The sequence below is a fragment of the Aquila chrysaetos genome, chromosome 2 (assembly GCF_900496995.4).
Source record: "Aquila chrysaetos chrysaetos chromosome 2, bAquChr1.4, whole genome shotgun sequence".
NCBI lineage: Eukaryota > Metazoa > Chordata > Aves > Accipitriformes > Accipitridae > Aquila > Aquila chrysaetos.
Window position 1 is genome coordinate 46,954,884 of NC_044005.1, and position 24,745 is coordinate 46,979,628.

The following is a 24,745-nucleotide window of genomic DNA, read 5'->3' on the forward strand; positions in this document are numbered from 1 at the left end:
TTGCTCAGCCAGCAAAACCTCCTGAGTGAATAGAACAAAGTTTTTATTTCTGTTGGGAAACGTAAATCAAACAATGGGGGCCATGCAGCAGACCTCCTCGCTCCTTATTCTGATTAAAATTCTTCAATACAGTCCCCACTTTCTTTACTTAAAAAAAGACCTCCTAGCTCTCCCAAGACGTGCCTTCCCAGCGTGAGCCACCAAAGACCAGCCAGCTAACCTGTTCTTCAAGGGAGCTTGTAGTAACTCCGCAAAGCCGTACTGAACGTTACATGGAAGAAGAATGAGGTAAATCAAATAGGGCAACAGGGGAGCAAGCACCCATCTGTTATCTCGCTGAGTGACTGGCCCTCTGGGAAGGGCCAAGCACTGCTGAGCCCCTCTATAACCCTTACCAGTCACTCTCGGACGTGCCAAGAAGAGGAGATACCACCTGCAAGATCTCAGCAGAAGTTAGGTGCAGGGAGGACAGGGCAGTGAGCTCCAATTTAAACAAACGGCCCAGGTTGCTATGGAAACCGCAAGGATGGAAAAGAAGCACTTTGAAAACAAAACACAGTGAGGCAGATTTCATATCCACTCTGAAAAGGTTTATGACCAGAAAAGGCAAAGTGGGTGTTAAATGCTTTTTAGCTAAGTCAATAGCAGCAGCACTTTTGAGAAGGAGGCATTATGGATTCGCAGCACCCATCATACCTCTTCTATCCCAAACCCCAGGAGAACAGTCTTCTGTAATTTGCCAACACTATGGCATGAAAATTCTGGTTTCTTAACCCCTTCCTGGTACCCTGTCTGCTTTTACATTATTATTGTAGCTATAAATTACTATATGTAACTATACTAAGCCCATCAGTCATGACAAATGGAAAATATATAGCTAGAAATAATCTGACACAGGAGGAATAGAATTATCTAAGGCTTTACATCTAATCAAAACTGAAAATCCTAAAGAGGTTTGGGTTTTTTTTCCCTGGAAAAAAGAAAAAAAAGAAATACAGCGGAGAAATGGCAGAACTTTGCTATTGATTTTAAATGGTGCGTGCTCAGATCAACCTGGCGTGGCCCAAAAGCATAGTATTCAATCAGATATACTCTAACCTCATCAAGAGTTTGTGCTTGAATATTCAAGTATTCTGTCATTAAATGATTATTGCAAGTAGCGTGGAGACAGAGAGATTCCTGACGCCAGTATGGTTAATTAATAATGTTATTGTTTATATAGGTGTTAAATAAATTAATGCTTACATACTGTTGATGGAACCAGTCACCCTTTTTTTCAGAACAGCTCCATCCTGCATGTTCCCTCGGGGTGACAGGTCACTATCCGTCCTTACCAAAGACAGCTTCCATTCGTCTGCTCCTTATCATCAAGCCTGAGGGCCACCATATTTCGGAAAAGGTGATGGCTATTTTGGAAAAGGGAATCTTAACTGGGGCAACTAGTAGACTCTATCTGTTTGAAAGCCACAGACAATGAACAGCTCTGAGGAATGCAATTTTTCAGCTTTTCTTGGAAGAGACACACATACTCTGCTGAAAAATAACATTTCAGCATGAAGAAACAGGGAAAAAGTAAACCCACAGTTTATATCTTCTGCATAAAGTAATATCGTCACACCTGCAGCAAGGAGCATACGAGACCTAACTAGAGATAAATATCAACAAATGACAATGGGAGTGAGAGGGGAGAGGAAAAGGCTAGCAGAGGCAGTTTGGGAGACACAGGAAGAATACAGGGAATATGGAAAATAAAATTCAGAGGTGCTCTGTAGGCAAAGCAGCTCTTAGCACCTGCTCCACTACCTCATATGGACAGACTACTCCATGCTTAGATTAGTGTGTCTGGTGATAACGGCAAAATCAAAAAACCTCTGCAAACCCCTTGCCCCTGAATCCTCTGTGTACGTATATACCTTTGTTTTCAATAAACAATAAATTTTACTTTAAATTAATGTAATGTATTCTGAGTTTAAATCTTTTTTCAAAAAGCTTTTGTCTGGGAATACTGTACCGTCAAACCAGTCCTGGGACGGAAGAGAGCCTTATAAATGGCAAGTAAATCTTTCGGGTAGCATTTTTAGAAATATTGTTTTCGAATCCATGAAACTAGGAGAAAGTTCCTCCAGCTATCTTTCAGTTAAAGAATAGAACCTAACTACATATTTACAATTCTAAATCCATTACCCTCTGCACTTGACTCCAACAGCAGAAACAGCTGAATTGCAGCACTAGAAATTTTCAAGTTGCCCTGGTCTCTAGTGAAAAATCTTTGGGTGCCATGAGAACACCACCAGGCTTAAGACTTCTGAAATCTCAGTTTTGCGCACATCCATTTTGAGAACTCTAAGAGTGCTTGCAGCATTCGGGAACAAATTTCGACCTACAGGAAAAATGTCCCTGCAGAAACATCTCCTGAGATGTGGGCTGGAATCTCCTCTGCTCTAAGCCATTTCCTGCTGTCCCGGCAGGCAGGAGGTTGCTATCCACTGCCACCTGGCTAGGTGACTTTTTTTGGGAGGAGGTGGGGGAGGAAGGAAGGACCCGCAAGCTCCCAGCTGACAAAGAAACTTGACCTCTATGCCAACTGTTCCCCTCGCAGCCAGGGCACTCAGGACAGGGGGAGGAACAATGCCACGTGCCTTCTCCCCACTGTCAACCAGATTTAGATATAAGCAGCAGCCGTTGACACACGAGAGCGAGCAGAACATAGTAGACACCAGCAACAAAAGGGTACTGCCCCAAGAGAGCTCCGTGGGATACAGCATTTCTCTTATAAATAATTTTATTGCTGGGGAGGAAACCATGGTCTTCTCCCAGATCAAAGGAAGTAAAGAAACCAAACCACAATTTGCTAACATTATAAACTGAAACCAAGAAAGTAAGTGAAAAACTGTTCTTCAGGAACAGTATCAGCCTCCAGGGCCCTACCATCAGTTATGTGCCATAGCTTCATTGAATTCAAATGCGTTGCAATTTCCACAACAGGCTGAGGTTCGGGGGTTTAAAAGTTTCCGTCTAGTCCCCATCTCCTACTCTCTCTTGCAGCATGACTGCTCTTAACAGAGTGTAAACAAATGTAGCTTGTATGAACTGATAAAGGCTAAAGTGTTGCCTTGTCAGAATACCTGGAGAAATTAGCACTGTCCCTTGGTCATGGAAAACCACTCTGTCAGGACTGCCAAACCTGGGCACACATACAGGGATGTGCACAGAGCTCTAGTTACCTAAAGAAAGTAAACATGAAAGTAAGCGTCTCCCTCCTTCAACACTAATTCTCAGGAGATACATCACAGAGCCCAGATCTTAGATTTAAATGCAAGCAATTAACATTAAATATACTCCAAAAACATATTTCTATACAAACAGGGATGAAGGTGAAGACGTTATTAGATAACAAAGTAAGTTTTCTAATAACATTCATTCATTTTAGAAGAATAAGCCATTTCAAAAGCTGTATGGTGCTTTAAGTAGAGAAGCTGCTTCTAGAGTTGTTTGATATACAAAGAAAATTATTCTAGCCAATTTCAGAGCACAGGGATTGAAATAGCTCAACAGTCTGTCCTTTAAGTCATCAATAACGTTAAAACATAGGCATAATTGAGTATTAATAACTTGACTGCTCTCATCAACCAAGAAATTTGAACTACTACTGGCTAAGAAAAGATAGACATTTTCTACACGCCAACTTATTCTTGCACTGAAGAGGGATGCTAGCTTGCTTAACAATGTTAACATGTTACAAGGCAGAGAGTATTTATCCATGCTTAGATCCTACTTCAGGCAGAAAGTGAAGACATACCAAACCTATGTTTTGCTCCAGTACAGCAGATGCCATGTAGCTGCAGTGAGAACTTAACCACGTAAGCGGCATACCTGACCTAACATCCAGACAGCAGTCATCTGGTTCCTACCCACAGGTGAGATGTACCCAGGGCAGGCAAACTTAAAGAATTCCAGCAAGTCAACCTAGAATCAGGTCTGAGCTGCTGACTGCTCCTCTGTAACAGCAGAGGTTCGAGACACAACCCTCCAAGTAATACTCTTGTAATGCAATATGCATTGACCTAGGAGCAGTAGCACCAGAGAAAGTGCCTGCACCTGGTGCTACTACACTCCTCTTAGTGTAGCTTTGCAACTGACTTGCGTTGTGATTATAATAATTTGGGTCCAAATCTTTGGACCAATTCTTCTGGGTATCAAATCTGGCAGCACAAGCCTAATTTTTGGAGATGCTGACATCTCCTGTCCCACCTGAAATCACTGGAAGCCACAACTTAGTTCTTCTAAAAAGAAAAACTAAAAAGAAACTAAGAATTTAGCAAATTCTGAAAGTAATGTTTTCCATCTCTTTGTGTCTATTTTCCTGCCTATGACACAGAGGTAACAGTTTTAAGCCAGCAGGGATGGAGGACTGTTAATACTCAAGCAATGGGAAGCTTCGACCTGGCTGACAAGGCTTGTGGCTACAGTGTCTCTGTTGCGTGCCTTTGTCTGTCTTGTCTACATGGATAATCGGTTAGGATAAAGCCTGACCACAGAGTGCAGAGCAGAAGGGAGCCTTGACCCTCTGTTCTACTAGACACTCCTGTAATTCAAGTAGTTATATAAATAACGAAACTGATTGCTTCATTGGAAGAGACTTTGCAAGCTACAAATAAAAAGCAATGCACTACCCTTGGTGAAATGAGCAATACTCAGAGATGATCATGAAGTGCAGCTTTCTCATTTCTGTACACACAGCACATCCAGCTGGCTTTACATAAAAGAATCCTGTCTTGTTGTTACTTAGAACATAGATCACTACCTGGGGGACAAAGGGGAGACGAGAAGGTGCAAAAGTAACTGCCCACTGAATCTTTCTGCTCCAGTCAGTATCGCTCAGATCTTTGATGTGCTTTGTGTTCTTTTAAGAACGATCGTTTTTTCACAAACTTAAAGCCTGTGATTTAGTATCATCTGATAGCGTATCATTTCTGAAAACAAAACAGCACTGTCCACACAACACAGGCAGCTTCTGATTGTCAAAGATCTTCATAATATTGTTTCTTTTCCCCCACCAGGTATTTCATAGGACTCTGTTCCTGTACAGCTTCCTTTAAATCTGTAGCAATCTGAGGCTCTGGATCTGCTGTGGGTTTATATCCAACAATGCCCAAAGTACCTCTTCACTTCCAAACTCCATCAGGTTCTGGATAAATGATCCTAAAGGTCAAGTTTATCCGTGCATCTCTAGAATGATATTCCTTAGGCACTCGATGCTGTAAGTGGCATTAGAAACAAACAAACAAACAAACAAAACCCAAAAGCATGAGCTTGTGTATTTAAAATACAGGTTACCAAGCAATGTAAAAAAACTTCATTTCCTATGATGGCTTTTTATTAACATTTCTAAACATTTAGGTAAGGGAAAAAATTCATGTTCTGACTGCTCAGGGCCACTGAAAACAAAAGGTCTTTGTAGATTACTGTAGATGTGTTAATTTAAGTTGTGAGTTATATTCCAAGCTCCTAAATTGATTTTGCTCTTTCAGCTGCAGGCTGCAAGCTTCATTGCTGAACTTTAATGCCGGCACATCTGAGCTGATTCTTATTACATCACTTAGCACTTGGGAAGAAAACCCATTGTTTCTGTGGGTGCTTTGAAACTCTGAGGCAGAAAGCAATATTAATGCGCTGGGAAACAACTGTGTCACTGGAAGAAGAATGTCCCATACCTTTATGGGAGTGCCTCGTGCATATTTAGAAAACTGCACTGCAAGTAAAGCACGCAAACAGTGTGGAGGAGTTCTTACCTGCCAATCCTCCTGGGTAGCTCCTTCCATCATCAGCAGAGTCCCGTGATCAAGTGGGATTCTTAGTCTTTCTACGTAAGTATAGTCTCCATTCTCTTCCTAAAAAGAAACATGAGACACTGTAGAACCTGGCATGTGCATTTGGTAGAAAGCCAGTTCTCAATAGCAGAGCTTAAAAGGCTGTGAGGGGAGAGGAGGAAAGGAAGCTCTTACAAGATCAAGAAGTCTAACTAAACTTCTCTGTTACCATATTTCATAAAGAGTTCAGGAGCTGAGCATTTTAAGGATGAAAGAAGCCACTGCGTCTCACTGCCTGTACAACACAGGTAAAGTTCAACAACAAATTCCTACATCTAGTGCAAAATTCTGGAGCAAGGCTGCAAACTTTTTGGAAACATCCACTCTTGAAATAAACAGTTCTGCGTGGAGACATTCTGCAATAGCCACTCCGATTCCAACAGTTAACTACTTCATCAAAAATACACATCTTCTTTCTATTCTGAATTTGTCTTGTTTTGGACATTACATGTTGGTATAGTATTATCTGCTAGATGAAGAACCTTTCCTATCCAAAAAAAAAAAATCTCCTTTTCCTATAGTACCTTGTAAAACAAGTTGTCTTAAACTTTATCATCACTAAGCAAAACAGACTGCTAAACTAGAACTCAAATAATTTGCAAACTTTTGTTAAGCCTTCAGATTATGTACAATTTTTTTAAGCACAAATACAACAACCGGACATAGTAACACTGCAGAGTTAGTCTCACACGTGCCACATCAGTGGGAACAGCAACTCTCTATTGCTTTGCACTATCCCTTCCAATTTTAAATGAGACTAATACACTGCTAAGTCAAGTTGCTCAGGGAAGTCTATTAAGCCAACACGGTTCTCTTTGTCAATCACAACAGTAACCTCTTCATGAAATCATACTACGCGTGACATGAACTATCTTCCAGAATCCCCATGGGCAGGTATTACAATGCTCTGTGTATTCCTTTAATATTTTCTGATTTTAGCCTTCAACAGCTGCAGAAAAATTTGCTGCAAACATTGAACAACTTCCATTTAACATCTTGCCTACTTACTGTTGGCACTTTGATTATTTCATTGATATTGAAATGTGAATAGGAAAACCAGGATGTCCCCCAAATACAGAATGGCAGTATATATTTTGCCTTTTCTAGATCTCTACTGCCAACTTTGCAAGCTGTCTAGGAAGAATTGAAAGCAACTCTCTGAAATGAGGAATTCAGGGAAGTTTCAGATAGGAAATCCTGCAAAATACAGGGACTATTTTAGAGAGAGGGGGAGTTAGAGAAAAATTTTAATTAGTGTTGAAAGCGAGGGGACTCAAGAGGCCTTTTATTTTTAAGTTATAGAAAGCCATAGATAGCTTGAAAGTATAAAGTGGATAATAAATGTCCTCCACTGAAAAAAGAGTATGTATGACAGGTTCTCAGCCTCTACGTTGTACAACTACAGGGTTAACTTTGTTCTGAGTATACTGCATATAGCAAACAGATAGCCTGAATGCCTATTTGTTATTGTATCACTGCCTCTAGAAGCAGAGATACTGGCTTTTTTCCAAAGAGATCACCAAATCAGTTATTTATTCTTGAAAGAAAAGCCAGAAATACACAGTTACTACAAACAGATGAGAAAAAAATAATTAGGCCAGGTCTGAGCTTCTAAAGCATGACGGTGCATTTCTGTAAGGGACCATACATCTTAGACAGGTGCTGCACAAATGCTTCAGATTTTTTATTTTTTAATTAGTTAGGCAGTATGTTCTCTTCCAGTTTCTTATAATGGTTGGTGGATTCCTAAAATCACACTTGCTGAGTGTTTAGGAGGAAGCAATGCTCAATTATTTCAGACCCAGCTGAAGGCAGCAATTACTCCAGACTCAACAAAACCTGTTACTACCAGCGTGGCATTTGTTCACATTTGTCATGTAAAATGAAACTGTACTTTGGAGCGGCAGGGAGGAAAAAAAAAAAAAAAAAAAAAAAGAGAGATGCGAGGTCACTACTTATGTCACTTGTAACAGAAGCAGATTGCAAAGAAGCTGGAAACAATACAGGACAACTGAGACTGCGAAAATGGAATTATCACAGTAAGATTTAACACAGCTTGAGGTGCAGGTATAGTTACCTCACACCGACAGAAGTCCCACATTCCTGAAACAGAAACAAACGTTACAAGATCTCCAGGTTTCAGCTGTATGTTGAGCTATTCAGGATAATTAACAGGGTTCTGCACAGACCCGACAGCTAGAAGAAAACATCAGCGGGTCATAAAAAGGCAGACATAGTCTTTTGAGAGCCATTAAAAAGACCCAACAGCTCTCATCCAACACCTTTTACTGCTTTTACAAAAACTCACATTTTAAAAAATCTTAACTAACTTCCTTGAAGCTTAATTGTGCAGTGGCCCAACTTGATGCAGGTTTGTCTTTTTTGTTCATGGCTTGCTGAAAAGCTCAAAATAATGAGGTAAAGTATCAACTACTGGGAAAATTATGTCCTGGACTTAAAACAAAGTTTGATTTTCAAAAGAACAACTGGGAGTGTGAGTGTGTATAAAAGAGATGCAGATAGAAAGATGACTGCAAATCCTCTAAAATGCAAAAGAGCTTGGTTGGAACCAAATCAAATCCCAATAATAAAAAGCATCACTTGATGTAATTGACTATTTATTCGCACCACTGCCACTTTCTGTTCATGTCTGGGACTAGAAGTCAGTGTGACAGAACAAGGCTATTCAATACTGCTGGTGCAACTGGCAGCGCTGGCTGGCAATTCTGGATTTGTGCATTTTTTGGGAATACCTAAGGGCCCAAGGCTGTGCCAGTGATTAATTAAGCTCACTAAACCTCTGGAATCAGGGAGTGCTGAAGGCATTCAGAATCACCTGTAATATGTATTCTTTGTAAGGACAATGCAAAACATATTTTTAAGCTTCTAGAATTATTAGCCATTTATCTTGCTCTATTTTTAGTAAGGTGTAATGCCAAAAATGTTTTCTTAAACTTCAGAGGAAACAAGGAAAACATTTCAAAAATAGGTATTGTAAACATGACTGCTGATGAAAAGCAGAGAAATACCATTGCGTGGCTCTCTTTTATTTCACAGGATTACATCATTTCACTTTGTGGATGGACAACAGTGGACTTATTTTTATCTCTTGCTCATCTTGATCAAAAAGGAATTCTTCTAAGATAAATGATTTAGGACAAAGCATCCTTTTGGCTTAGAAAAGTCAGTATGTAAAAGCAACAGTTCCTTTCTGTTTTAAATGGGACATCTCTGAGCTTAGTTTTACTTAGAAAAAGAGATTTTTATGTCAATTGGTTTCACAGAGCTGGCAAAGTTAGACAAAAAATTTTTACTGTCTTGCATGTTGTTATTAACACTGTCCACCAAATTTCATTTCAGAACTTTTATCTCTAGAGCTGGTGTTAGACATACAGAAAACTCATCTGAGTTTCAGAGGTCAAGAAGTTTATGAAGATAATTTATTCTTGACATCTAAGGAGGAAAAGATCTTTTTAAAAGTACTGATAACAAACATGGAAAGAAATGCATCAGGTAACTTTTATATGGTCACTTTGTAACTCCATAGATGTATTACAAAACCAGCTGCTTCCAAGAACAGGTCTAGTAAAGCAACAGTTCTGCTAATATACTAAGGTATATTAGGATTTTCTTAATGTTGAGTTGCACGTTTAATACAACCCAAGCTTTACACTGTCCAAGTACAGTGGCTAAAACTTTTTTTATCCTTAATTTAAGTAACTACAGCTAATAAGTGAGAAAAGCTCAGCATGAGTTAATAGGAAGCTGTGAATATAAAATCTGTAAGTATTCCTGGACTCCATCAAGGTTTTTTTCTTAAAATGGTATCAGAATCAAAAAGGTAAGAAAGAGAAAAGATCTAGTATAAATCTATATAAATCACCTAAGTTTGTTTCTCTAAGTCTCAGGCAAGTTTATTGAGATAGTAGTAGGAAATAGGTTCTGGGTAGTGTGGAAGCATCTTCTATTATAAGGAAAATTAAATGGAAACATCTTGTAGAATAATGTATAAATAGTGCAGTTATACATGCAAATGATGCAAAACTATTTTCAAAGGCTAAAGTCAGCAGCCTTCATGGAGAATGCTGGCTTCTAGTCTTCTGCTTTACCTATTTACCTATTACCAAGAGAATTCTCCTTATGAAACTTCTAATCTTGTCTTGCTTCTATCCCTGTTTTCCAGTTTACTCCTCTACCACCAGCTGCGGAAACACCCTCGTCCACAACAAAGTGGTCTCATCTATTGATACTTCTGCATTTTCACCTGTTCATTCTCACTATCTCTGACGAAATCCTCACTGCAGCTCTTTTCTTTATGGACTCAGTAAGAATGAATATCGTTGTATTGCCCTTTCCTCACGTCATCCACTTGCCCGCCTGCATAGGACTATCTCTAAACTCCCTCAGCCTGCAGCTGACCTAGCAGACTGCAAGTGAGGTAGCTCTAAAGCACTCGCATCTTCCTCTCTGCTTGTCTATAGCTGCTCAAGTCCTGCCAATACTGGTGGACACCACCTACGCCTCTGCAGCCACTGCTGCCTGCAAGTCTCCTTCGTGCCAATCTAAAAGTTCAATTCTCCTCGTCCTGATCAAAGCCTCTGTTTCTATGGTGCTCCATATATTCCCACGTTTCTCTTCAGTTAGGCCTGTTGGGACACAAAGGGCTATTCTTCTGCTGTTTTCAAAAGTACTAGGAGATCTTTAACTTCTGCTAGAACAGCTACTCAAGGACAGGACGACTGTGTTTTAGTGTTTCATTTGAAGGACAGACCCATCTGAAGGCTGATTCTGAGAACACCACGAACATCCTATTATCTAACACACGCGTGAAGCTCCCTCCCTTCCCCAGCACCCATCAGTTTCCTTGGTTACAGATGGAAGAAAAGCAACCTGACAGCTGGCTTTCTACCTCCTTCCACAGTTCACACGGCAGTTCGTTGGACAACGACACCCAACTGGTCCTTATGGCACCCAGAGCACCTCTCAGTGGGACCTGGGAGCTCAGTGGGACATTAAATATCATCCTTCGCCCTGGAACTAACATTTCACACTCAGCTTCCAGAAAGACCTAATCAGAGAACCTGGCACTGTCTCACAAAGTTGAGCAGTGATAAGCAACAGTCAAAATGGTAGTGAGGCTGTGTCAGAAAGACCCATCTAACCCGGCGAAAACAATTCCTCTGGAGTAGGACGGTGAAGTCACGTACGAGTGGGACGGGCCTTGAAGCAGCATGGAGAACAGGAGGGGGTCACGGTGGTGCGGTGGGGACAGTTATGCCGCAGGCAAGCACGAGAGGACATGTTGATAAAATCAATAGATTGCGTGTGAATTGTGGATGAATCACAGCTCTATGACAAAGCATTCATCTCTTGGTTTCAGTGTAGGCAGGAGCTACAATGACGAGGAGGGAACAAGGAGGCAAGAAAAAGTTTAAGTAAGTAATTTACTGGAACTAGAAGTAGAAAATAAAAGAAACCAGATCACTTCACTGTAGACTTTGAAGTACCAAGTAGGCATCCAAAAAAACGTAGAAACCTTTTAAAGCAAAGGCAAAATATCAGCTACGATGACACAACTGGTCCAATAAACAGAAAAGGCAGTATTTAGAAGAAAGAATGCTTAAAAAGAAAAACTCCAGTGGAAAAAGTAAAAGTTTCTGGCATCATGTTAATTTCCACAAAAAGTCTCCTTAATTCCAGCAGGGAATTTATCCTGAAATGTATTTGTAGCTTTTTTACATGCACTGGGCTGAAATCTGAGTAAGAATTACTTCTGCTTATACACAAGGGATGCTTGTTGATGCAGATTCAAATAGGCTATGCATGTCTCTATGCTCCTTTACCATCTATTATATGATGAACACTTACTCATCCAGTACAGCACTCACCCAAAAGAAAAACAGAGGACTGAACCTTTCCTTCCCCTCACCCTCGAACAATTTGCAGGAAAAAAAATACCACTTGCACCTAAATAACTTTTTTTAAATTTTATTTTTTGCCAAGGAAAAATGCAGAGAAAGGATGAAAAGATTTCCTTTTGTGACAGTTTCAGAGTGGCCTATATAAACACCACCAAATTCCTACCAGACAAATGCCAAAATTCACACAAACATGCACAAAAAAACCAACCCACCAACATTACCGGTCGTCTTTGCTGTTAAGATAAATAGGATTTTATTATCTAATAAATTCATCCACATTTCAAGATCTAACAGGAAAATATCTGTACAGATACTAACATGAACTGAAGTCTCTGAAGGTTCTGATCTAGCATTCTTCAATAGCACTAGAAGATGTTACCTGACTTGTGGTACGTACTGTTTTGTACCCAGTACATGATCAAACACCGGCAACCGCTTTAGTTTTTTTTCTTCCAGTACCACTTATCCACAGTGAGCTTCTACCATAGGATTTCTCATCTTGTATTTTCATTCCATCCTTCCATCTTTCATCTCAAAATACTTAAAAGCACTTACAAGAACAGAGGCAAATGAAGGCCTTTGAAACTCTACAATCTGAAATACGAGAATGTTGGCCCTCAAAGAGGTTTAATTTTGGCAGGAAAAGGATTTACTTTCTCTTGCTGTCCTCACTGAAGACTAACCCTGGAAAACCCGATGTACCGATACTGGCAGATTATAAACCAGGGAGAGCCTGCATGCCTGTTAATCTGAATCCCTTTTCCCTAGGCTACATTCCTCTTCCTGTAACTCGCTTTTGAACAAAGTAATGATCAAACTTCAAATATCTACAATCAACTTTAACTTTCTCTTAATGAAAGAGAGAATGCTACATTACAATAGAGTATGAAAATTACTTCTTTGGTGGTACAGCCTGAAAGGTTGTAATTTCCATCAGAGCCTCTTGTAACTCCCACTTGGCAAAGCATCTAGTGTCACAGGATGCTCTCAGAAAATTGCAGGCTTTGGGAATGTGCAAAGAATACGTAATGTGTGCCATATAATTATTAAGTACGAGTTCCCTTAGGCACAGGATGCAGTTAACAGCAACTTATTCAAAGATCACTCTGCACATGAGGATCATACCTTAGAAACAGGTATGTCACACTTGCAGAAGGAATACACTTCATAGGTAGCAAGACTCAGCTAGTCAGAAATATCAGGTCAGAGGCACTGAAGAAAAAAATGAGGAGAGCTTGAGGGATACATCTATAGAAAATCATCCATCTCAGGATGAAAAGGGAAGAAATCGTCCAGTACAGATCAAAGGTGGCGGCCAATTATGAATGGCACAGACTGAATGTCCCCTCTTTGCTCATAATGGACATCTTTTCAGAAAATAGAAAACAGAACAAAAAGACATCTTGCTCACGAACTGGGTTTGATTTTTAAGAGGAAAGCTGCAAAGTTTATACTGAAATCTAAGTGGCTTTGATTCTGATCCATCGAAGGGGAACACATGCACTTCTAGAAAAGAATCCAAGCACCATTTACCTCAGTTTCCCAGAGGAATGAACTTTTGAGCTGACATTTTGTTATCATCCCAGCGTCAAAGATACTTACTCGTGGAATGCCCACTGATATAATGCACTGGTTATATGATCTCATGCTCAGGGACCAGGATTAAATTAACTTCAGACAACAAAGAATTTACAAATTAAAGAACTGGTGAAAAATACAGATTATTTATTTGTTTTCTGGTTCAAATTCTGACCTTTGCTGTTCACGACTAGGTGACCCAAGGTGACTCTTGATGGGCAGACTTTAGTACGTCAGCATACAGTTTTCTAATAGGCTGATAATCATCACCTTTGCTTTCTGCATTACTTATTCGGAATAAATAGCAACATAAGCAGACAGCAAACTTCTTCCCAAAGGTCTCAAAGACTACACATGCAGAAAAGACGTCTGAAGTAGGATACCCTAAAATGAGGCCTGTATTCTCAACACAGGAATATGTGATTCCTTTACTTGGATAAATATGAATTGCAAAATTTAAGTTTTAAGTTGGCATGAGAACCCAACATACCCAAGCACAGCATTTTATCCAGAAAGAGTATTCACTATATCACCAACTTATTCCTGAAAGGATGTTCCACACATGCCTCCTTATCAAAGTAAAGATCTCTGTTTAGTCTGTAAAGTATGATACGACAGTTTGGTATTTTAAGGAAGGGAAATGAGCTCCTTCCCTCCCTTCACTGTCCCTCAATCTGAGCACGAGTCAAAATGCAAACATTATTAAGAAGACTTTTACTTGCAAGAGCAGTCAGAGCTACTCATCATCCCACATACACTATGTATTACACAATGTTTGCCTGAGTTTAAGAAAATGGTATCAACTCTTTGGTTCATTTATACAGCGGAAGTCCCCTTCCACCACCACTGATTTCATTTTAAGTAACGGGAAAGGCCCTTATCTGGGCAGAAGAGTGCCCAGGTTGCAATTCCACTGCAGCACTATACTGCTGCACATTATTAGAGTGGTCCCATTCCCATCCTCAAGATGTCACATTCCATGCAACAGATTTCTTCATCCCTACGCTTATTTCACAGAACTTTGCAAATTGTGCTTCCATTAACTACTATTTAACGCTTTTAGAAATTAAGTTCTCTAAACAGAGGGAAAATACTAAGCATATTAGTAACTACAGGACTCTCTCAATGTGGTATGAATACTCACAGGGGAGGGTTTCTTCCTCATCTCAAAGGTCCGGGTAGCACCAAAGCTGAGTGAGGCAATGACAGGATTTTTTCCCAGTGATGGTTCGTCATCACTGTGCCAGTCTACACTATCCTTCTCATTTCGGTAGAGGTTGCACAGAAGAGAGTTGAAGGTATAGCCAGTGAACTCTTCAATGCGCTCCTTTAGCATGGTCAGCAGAGGATGCCACTGTAATCAGCACAGAAGGAGTAGGGTAAATACAGTGAAAGCAGGCCACCAGCAGCGGGAAACCACTAAGAAACAAAATGTACTGCACTTTAATCACAATAAACTTGAAATCAAGCAAATGCCTCTGAACAATTCTGATTATGTTTGTAGTAAAGCTGAGGAATGGGCTTTCTGCAAAATATGCATATGTTACCTATCGCTCAATACTAAATCATCTCTTAAAACTATGAAGCTAGTCTGCCTTTCATACTAATGTAGCCAGCCACCCCAATTAACTCAAAGGTGAGAAAGTACAAAGAGTAAAATCTGCTTGAGCTGACCACGGATCAACATCGGGAATTCTTAACTAAGACGAGAAGTGTGCAACTTCTCTCATGCATATCTGTTTTTTTTAACCTCCTAGCCAAGCTAGAGGAGTTTAACACAGGGGTCTGATAACATCCGAGTTTCTTGGGCATTGCTGGTGGGCATAGCGCATCCAGAAAGTCGCAATCAGTGACTAAATGACACGCTGTCAATTGCCTGCAACTGTTGACACAGAACAAGACACAACACTGTCACAACGTGGCCCTCTGTCCCTGCTTGGTTAGTACAGATTGTTGAGCCCAACTCATCAGCTCTTGGGGTTTTGACTTCGACATTGTAACTTTTCAGTGGTTTGCAAAACCGGTGTCACAGGCCCTGAATTTCATCCTTCCCTTTGCTAACATCTTGCTGAGCCCATAGCCCGCGGCAGCTCTGCACATTCCATTACAACTCAGTTCAGTGAATCGTTATTTAATGTTATAAACTTACATCACGACTTTCATCTGTCAGAGTGCTTTTAAGCACTACATAAGTACATATATTAAAAAAAAAAAAAAAGCCAAAGCAATGTAGGCCAGAATTTTTGCCCATTATATAAGCAGAAACACAGACCAAGAGAGGATGCAGAACTGATTCCAAATCTCCCAGTGCATCACTGGCAGAAGAAGGAACAGACAGCAGGAATTATTTCTTAGTATCCATCTGTAATAATGGAGTCTGCACCACCTTCTTTCCATGCTAACCCATGTTTACGGGTTTTTCACCTATTGGCTACACTGCAGGAGCCTCAACATACCATCTTTCTCTGTTAGGGGTATTTCTAGCTGTCACCCCTTCAATGACTAAGCATCATGTGAATAATTAATTATATATATAAATATAGCTTACAGCTATGGGACATGTAGGGAAATCAGTAATACCACTGAAAAAAAGCTATAGCTTGTAATTGGGCTGCCTGAATGTGCAGTATGTGCAGGACATACAAGGCAATGACAGAAGTCCAACAAGAATTACTGAAAGCACTTTTCAGTGACCAACCAGGACTGGATTCCTTCAATCCTATCACAAAAGTATCTATTACTAAAAATGTTACCATATGGTGAATTTTACAATTCAGTGGAAACCCCACTACAAACCTGCAGCAGCAGAAGTAATTTTGTTGAAACATTACTGTGTCACCAACTACACCACAGCTTACAAAGAAACATTTTTCTAACACCAAAATTCATTTAGGCATGAGCACTGGATTATACCTAGCAGTGCTCCAATCACACCCAGTCTTACCAAAGAAAAAAGGAGGAGCACAAAGCTAATTACTCCTACAGATCAGGCGTTCAAGGCAGGTAATTGGTTTTGGCCAAGCTGTGCACTAAATTATATTTTATTCAGGATATTTTTGTGATATAAGCCCTATTCTACAGACAAGGGCTGTGCTCTTTACACCATCCGCTGCTTCTTCTAGGCTGCAAGAACTCCCACCTACAAAGCTGAGTGAAACGTTGGAGTGTCTGTGTGCAGTCTACCCATATGTCTGCCTACGGGCAGCTTCCAGCCAGTGGCAGGGCTGGCTCCCAGCTATCCCAGTTTGCCAGTGCATCTCACTTTCTGCTGGCATTTCTTTCTCTCAATAAAAAGGAGAATTATTCACGGATAAAAGACAGGATCAGCATGCGTGACTGATTTAGGCCTTGTACCTCTTGGATGAGAAAAACAAGCCAGTGGCCCAATGGGTGGTAACTCTGAACTTTATGCAAACGGAACTGAAACCGTGAATTCAGGGTATACAGGCTCTATCTAACCCCTGAGCAGCAACAGCTTCCACAACAGGCAATTCTGAACTGGATTTAAATCACCAGCGTACAGCAGAATGATTTTGTGGGGGCACTTCCAATCCCTAAAGCCATTCAGCTTCCAGAAAAGTCCATTTAAAATGGTCCACAAATAAGTACCAAAAAAATGCCTGTTTTTCTACCACAAATTCCATAGGTTACGGAATTTTTGAACTATGGTATTTTTGAGACTACAAAATCGTCACAACTCATCTTGCTAAATAATGCCTTTCTACTTTTCCCAAACCGAGCTTTGCTAGGAAGTACCTGCCTTTGGCAGCAGTTCTGGGGCTCAGACACTTCTCTCTCGTGCTATCCAGCCTTCAACAGTCACATTTAATTTATGGTTCAGAACACTGCAGCCTACTGCCATGGAAATTTCAAACAAAGCAATACCAAGAGACAGCCCAATGGGGCAACAGGCTGGAAGACAGAGACAGAGAGTGAACACGAACAAAATGTCAGCAAACCACTCAGAAGGTTTTCAACTCTTCCAAAATAGCGTGGGAAATTACATCATACAATCTGGAGTTGCTGAGTAGGCAGGTTGTGACTTCATAGCATTCACACAGGAATCCAAAACATGCCTAAATTCTCATTTAAGCAGTACTGAATCTAAGTGTTTCTGAAAGTAACTATTTCAGTAATTGATATTACAGTACCTTTACAACAAAAAAGTCAGTATGACTGTACGCTACAATCTCCCATACAAAGATGCATAGAGTAAGTCACACAGAACAATTCAGAGTTTTGTCCAAAGCTACAGTGACCCAAAAGCAGAACTTTAAACTATGGAGTGATAATTTCCTTTTGCCAACATTTAGCAACTAAATCATGCTCCTCTCAGTCAATCCACTCATAATGTTTGTTTTATGAAGTTGTCCACATTCCACGAGAATCTGTTGCTGATCGCAAATGAAATGCTGATAGATACTCTACATAGAGGACGGAGGGAATTTTTGTCTCTCAATCTCTGCAAAGGATTTCTCTGTAGACAACAATAAAAGAACACTGTAAATATATACATACATTTGGGTTTGGCTGCATTGTTATCCTGGAGTACGTGTAAGGAAGTTCCCCATACCAGGAGGTAAGCCTTGGTTCCTCAAAAGATACTTCTAAAAAAAAAAAGAACAGGAAGACTTTCTCAGTTGCCTTATCAAAGGGCTTGAAAATGGAAAGATGATGAAATTCTGCCAAGAAATTTGATCAAAAAGGGACTGTCCACTCACCTAAAGCTAAAAAGCAGCCCCTTAAAATCCTCAGCCTTACATAATGAAGTCAAGTGGAGGAACGAGATTATTCAAAAGCAGGCCTGTCTCCGCAAGAACTACCTTGCCAAAATCTTGGAACCACATCAATTTTCTCATCCCTATGCCAGACAGGGCAGGGACTGGACAAGATAAAGATAACAAAATGAAACTGAAACTTTATTTATAATTCTCGATTGTTTTATATTCTCCTGGTTCCAGTGCCCAATACGCTGGCATAAGTTGCAAGATGTATCCATTGGAAAGGATGACGTGGAAAGGACTGCAGCATCAATGGGACATTACAGAATCAGATGTAGCAAGGCTGGACAAGTAATATTTGTCAAATATGTGTACACCCTGGGGTGTAATACAAACATCAAGTTAAAAGTACTTTCAACTTCTGAAAAGACTATCCTGGTAGCTGCTTCTCATGCTTGACAGGTAACACTCTCCATTATATGGTACCTTTATTGCAAGCCAGTAAGCACAGATGTTGAAGACATTTTCCAGCCCTGTCCAGTAACTACTCTGATGTATTATCTTACATCCATTGCTGACTGAAAGAGAAATTTAGCTAGAACAGGTGCCCCTTAGTGAACAAATCCAGAATAGCAGTCTCTTCATTTACTGCATACTAGAACAAATAAGCAAACGCAAGGGAAAAGAAACAGGCTTTGCTGGGATTTTAAGTGAGAGAGGCGAAAAATAATCCTGGTGACAGAAACCTCAAAGAACACAGTTTTTGCAGCATCACTGGGAGACAGTATGAAGGGATGGAGCACAGACTTAATCTAAAAAAAGAGTGGGAAAAAGAACTGGAGATGACAGAGGAGGCAGTAAAATTCAAAGATTTTTAACACAGGCAATTTTAATTTGTAAAGATCTCATTTAACTGGCAATAGGAACACGGTGATAAAGATCGAAAAATAAGCAGCAGTACTCTTCAGCTATGCATGGAAAACCTGGAAGGAAATGTGAAGGAGTGGTAATATGTAAAATGAAAAACAATGATAAACAATGCACAGATTTTGGTATGGAAATGACCTCGGAATGACCTGAAAAGCTGGTCTACACACTCCTTACCGTGTCTGACGTGAGTTCGCTGACCCCAGGGTATGTCTTGCAGGAGTTGTTCAAACATCCAGTCTGCTTGTTCTGAGTCAATAAAGCCAGGAATCAAATGAATCCTAAGGAAGAAAAAGAGAAAGAAAAGATGGAAGGAGTATACACTTCTGTATACGCTTTGACAAAATATTCTAATTTCCAGGATTCCCAAAGGAGCTAGGAATGGCTATAATGCATCAGACCAAAAGGCAAAGCCCAGTATCCTATTTCTGACCACAGCCAAAAGCAGGTGTGAAGGAAAGAACAGAAGGCAGCAGGAGCTCCTGATGAGTCCTCTCCTCACCAAACACGTCTAATTGCTTTTTAAAACCTATGAAAAAGTATGACACCAACAATATCCTACGAGTCCCGCAATCAGCCATATACTGTGTGAAAAATGGCATCCTTCTGCTTGTTATTAACTTCACATCTGATAAATTAGATAGCTCTGATTACGGGTCTACAATCAACATAAAGAAATAATTGCCCTTTATTCACCATCTCCATACCACTCAGAATTTGATAGCCCTTTATCACTGCTGCCATCCTATCCTCTCTTTTCCAAGCAGAACCCTAGAGTATGTAACCTCTCCTATTTTTACATTTTCTTATGTACATTTTATATTTTGACTGTATTAACAGCAACATTCAAAAATTCCAGCCACTATGATGGAAGTCCAACAAGAATTACTGAAAGCACTTTTCAGTGACCAACCAGGACTGGATTCCTTCAATCCTATCACAAAACTGTGATGGGTTGCAGAGTAGGAATGCTGTCCACAGGATTTTACTCTCACAAGTATTCAATGCTCCAAAAACATCACAACAAGAATATACAGTAAAGGTGCTAATAGAGATGCAAAATCTCATTATTCACTTTCCAGAAATGTATATATTCCAGCAACATATTATGAAAACAAACTCCAGAAAATGACAGAATAACCCAGCTGGCTGTGTATCTTTCCTACTTCCAGCTGGTCAAAGTTTTTACTTTTCAAACTGGTATAAAAATTTATTTGTAGCTTTAGAAGAAACCAAGGAGAAAGCGTTGAAATAAATGCACAAAAAGTTACTACATCCTTGGCATTTTTTCCACTACTAATAAAATCTATCGAATTCAGAAGAAAAAGATTAATACCGATATTACACCTAAGCCAGCAAGGTAAAATAAAATGCATTTCAGTTAGTAGGAATCACAGAACAAGTAGGTTTTTTTTTGAAGTGTCCTGAAGCTGAAATAATTAAGGCATACCATGTAAGCAAAAGGGACAACCCTAAAGTTACCAAACCTGCCTAAAGTTAAATGCTTTTATTAGATTAATTTAAAACAAGTCCAATTTACAGCTAAAAGTTTTTGGTAGCTCTTAACTATACAACACAGACATCACACACTCACTAACACAGGAATACCAATCCAAATTTCAAGCAGCAACTTACTCTGGATCGTGAAACAAATGGACATAGCCCCTTTTCCTTATTCCGGACAAGAACACGAGATGCAATATGCACTAAATGTTAAGAGATTAATTTTTCTTCTCTTCAGTGCTGCTCAGAACTGCATAACCCTCTGCTACCTGATACTCAAAGTAATTCCAGAAGTACTCTAAGCAGAAGATACACAGGAAGGGCAATGTGCACCTGCTATAGTCAAAACACTCTACAAAGACTAGACTTCAGAAAGCAGAGTATCACCACACCATTCTGCAATAGCAAATAAGAAGTTTCATCCACTTACCTAGCAATGCCACTTGGTACTTTGCTGAGCTCATACACACCAGGCTTGCTGAGGATGTAGAAAGGAAAGAGCCATCAGATGGACAAACAAGAGGAAATTATCTTACAGTGAGCAGCAAGGACTAGAATTGCTGTAAGCCTGGACTAGGGAAAGTTTTCTTTAAAAAAGAAAAAAGAAAAAAAGGGAAGCAATAATGTTCTGGAGACAGTCAGAGGTCAGGGTAAGGCAGCAAGGGGCATTGCAGAAGCAAATAAGTTTGTGTGTACTTCCTGCCTCTCGCTCTCATTTCACCAAAGGCTCAATACACAGTTTTAGGGCTCTAGAGATAGATAAACGAGGGACATCATGGGGAATCTAAAGAAGACAACCATACAAGACTGCACCCTGACCACTATGTTTGCATTTATAGGCACACTGAGTAAGAAAATTCTACCAAGATAATCAAACTGAAGCAAATTTAATTTTCAAAATCTGTAACTTCACCATACACCACCACACCCTGTCACATTTCATGTCAAAGTTATTCTGAGAAGAACCCTATTTTAACACAAAGTGTAAGCGATCTACAAATACCTAGCTTCACTATAACGGTTACTAGCAGGTACTCTTCTGAACCTTCAAAGGAAGTGCTGCTTGAGTTACCATACCAGCTATATTCCTGGGTAACAGTAAGTAATTTCGAGTAATTTAGAGAGACTGTTCTAGGAAAATGTACATTGCTAACCAAAGGAGACATATTTGCAGTTCTGTCTATCCAGAACGTCCAACTGTTTGTTCTTCCTGGCTTATACAGCCACACCAAAGTTATAAAAACTGGTTAACACAGACTTGGACTCTCCTGATTATAAATTCAGCCTTTTAAGGGCTGAAAGTCCACATTTTCTACTGAAATTTCTTCCAAAGGCATGTCAGTTGTAAGTGGAGAAGGAACTCTTTTTCAGCAGATTCCCACTGACCAACAAGACAGAAAAACTGCACAAAGGACAGTTAAGTCAGCAGTATACTCACTCTATCACACCTGTCTCAGGAACTTTGCGCTCCACCTGAAAGGTAACAAGACGATACACGGTGAATATTAAACATTTAAGTACCTGGCATGCTCTAGTTGAACAGAACTAACTGCCTGTGACTTTATATAGCCACACACTGGTATGTCAGTGAGAAAAACCTACCTCTGGACAATCAGTAAGCAGTAACAACCCACCCACTCTCTCCATGCCCCAGAAACTCTCAAAGGCAGCTACCACTGCAGGCGGTTTTTAACAATCAACTGCCCCCTAAAGGACATTCATTCCTAAATTATTTGGATCATTACAACACTTGCTATTTATCAACTGCAACCAAAAAGATTCTTACGCTTACATTTGGAAGTAAAAATCTAGAGCAACTATAGGAGGGACGAACAAATCCCAGGACCCAGACAATGAGCAAAACACAAGACAGACCAGACATACCAGGAGCTGACACTAAAATTGTCTGCAGAACTTGAGATAGCTGTTTTTTGTTAAAACAAAAAAACCAAAAAAACCCCCAAACACAGTAGTTTAATCCAGCCTGGTCCAGCCTGGAGTATCATTCTGTTTGTCTCAGGGATTTGTGCTTCTCTTCTCTGAGCTCAGTGGTGTGCTGAGGTGCAAGGTGGTACTGAGTTGAGCAAGCAAGAGGGTCAAAATATAGTACTCTATAGATACCAGGGCTCTGCCACAGAGAAAAGAGAATCTTCCCAGACCATCTCCAATCCTTCTGAGCCAAGAAGACAGCCTTTCAGACACTTCTGGCTTAGAAAGGAGTGTTCAACATTTTTTTTCCCAAGCAAGGAACTGCCCTCCCACTGCACAGAGCACAATATCCTTCATCTGCTCACGGGACATACAGCAAAGTCTGTAAAACAAATCCCACGCTCTTCCCCTGTAACAAATAAGACAGATATCCCAACTGAAGGAAAAAACAGAGCTTAAATCATGCTTAGGATACTGCATCATTCTGAATATTTAGGAGAATGTATGCTTCTGGCTCTCCGAAAAAAAAGTAGTTATGAACAGGTACATAATGAATACTCAAAGTCTGAGGCTAAACAGAGGGACCGTAACTTTCTGTTTGCCATATATGCAAGACAGTTGCAAACTCTGCTTGGTAAAAGCCCAAAGTTCAGCTCAGCCGAGTTTTTAATTTGTTTTTGAACATGAGACTATAATCTCAAAGTCTGATAATTTTTATCATTTGAGGTTTAATAAAAAAATTAGATTCTGCTAGTTACCATCTAATTTTTACCTCTGATGGCTTTTCAAAGACAAATTGCTTTTGAGTGTGAGGCTGATCTTTCCTCATCCATGCCGGCCTGGCAGCTGCAGGGGCAAGGTTGCTGGCCACAGCCGCCTTAGGTGCTAAAGCAAAGAGAAAAAAACCAAAGGATCACACGAAATAGAATTTCACCATACAAAAAAATACAGTTTGGCAGAACTTATGGAATCATTCTTTGAAGTATTCTCCTCTGCTTGGCAGAGACTTCAGGGAACAGCCAAACCTATGTTGCACTGCACAGAAACTGGAATTTTTTTATGTATGTTATTCATAGAGAAACAAAAATGAAAACATCCTTTTATCAGGAGGGACGATATCTAGAACCTTTCAGTTCTACCACAAACACCTATCACATGCCAGCAGAAATTGTCCCAAGCAGCTGACTGCCTCCCTCTACAATTTTTTTTTAGGAAACAAAAAGACATTTCTCTGAGAAAAATACTTTTACTAAAACAAGATTTTGAAACTAGCGAGAAAGCATGGAAGAGCAACTCAGGCATACCACTTCGTGCGTTTTATTTACACACGCCAGCAGGCTTAAAAACGGGCCTGAAACAAAGTAAAAGCCTTCACCCTGCATAATTCGAAAGATGGGAAAAATAATTTTTAAAAACCCCCAACCGCCCTCCCGCCTCGGCACTCTTTGGTTTAAACGTCTGGCCCCAGCCAGCGCCCTTCATTCTGCCGTGTTTTCAGGGTGAAAAAGCTAAAGGAAGACCCGCAGTTAAGTTTTCCGAACGCGCCTGTTCCTGCGGCGGGGGGCGGCCGGGGACGGGGCCCGCCACCCCCGGCCTCTCCGCAAGGCCGCGGCCCGGACGGGAGGGCCCCGACGAGCCCCGGGACACCCACCCCGCGGTCCTGCCGGTCGGGCCGGGCCGCCTACCTGCACGACACAGCCCGGGGGCCGCCGCCTCGCCCCCCCCGGTCCTTACCTGAGAGCCGTCCCGCCGGGGCGCCGGCCCAGCCGCCCTGCACACGGGCTCGCTGCCGCCTCTCCGTCATGGCGCCGCCGCTCCCGCCCGCCCGCCCGCCGCAGCCCGCCCCGTTCCGTTCCGCTCCCGTTCCCGTTCCACCCAGGTCCCCAGAGACCCGCCTGCCGGGCCGAGCCGCCCTTTCCTCCCCGGGTGCAGGCTTTGGGCCGCGGCCCTGAGGCGGCACCGGCCCGCACGCAGGTGCCAGCGAACAGTTGGAACGAAAGGTTTCCCGTCAAAACGCGGCTACTCTCACGAAGAGGCTGCTCTTCACTAGCTGTGTAAATTACATATCTACTTCCCCACGCGTGGAAAGGAGCAGGATAGCTTTGTAAAGTTACAATTAGCGAGGGGAACCAGAAGCGGGTCCCCCACACTGCACTCAGGGCCGGGTCACGGCAGCCCCCCACAGCCCCCGAACCGAGCTGCTTCTCCTGCCTTCCATCCCTGTGCCGATCCCGGGGGAGGCAGGCGGCTTGTCCCAGGCCTTGTCCCGCTCCGTGAGCCGCGGTTACCTTCGCCG

General features: G+C 41.1%; 1 protein-coding gene across 2 annotated transcripts; it reads right to left on the reverse strand.

The window, feature by feature from the left end:
• Positions 1-568: 568 nt before the first annotated feature.
• ALKBH3 (alkB homolog 3, alpha-ketoglutarate dependent dioxygenase) lies at positions 569-24,315 on the reverse strand. Of its 2 annotated transcripts, none has more exons than XM_029998932.1 (9): positions 24,184-24,315; positions 23,222-23,334; positions 21,959-21,993; positions 20,951-20,998; positions 19,195-19,298; positions 17,888-17,976; positions 14,514-14,723; positions 5,793-5,891; positions 569-5,258 (listed from the first exon to the last, which is right to left on the reverse strand). In XM_029998932.1, exons 1-9 carry the CDS (start codon positions 24,251-24,253, stop codon positions 5,166-5,168), a joined length of 861 nt encoding a protein of 286 aa, XP_029854792.1. In that variant the 5' UTR covers positions 24,254-24,315; the 3' UTR covers positions 569-5,165. The 2 variants fall into 2 exon arrangements, with proteins under 2 accessions (XP_029854792.1, XP_029854782.1); XM_029998922.2 differs by having other exon boundaries at positions 23,222-23,347; positions 24,173-24,282.
• Between the last annotated feature and the right edge of the window lie 430 nt (positions 24,316-24,745).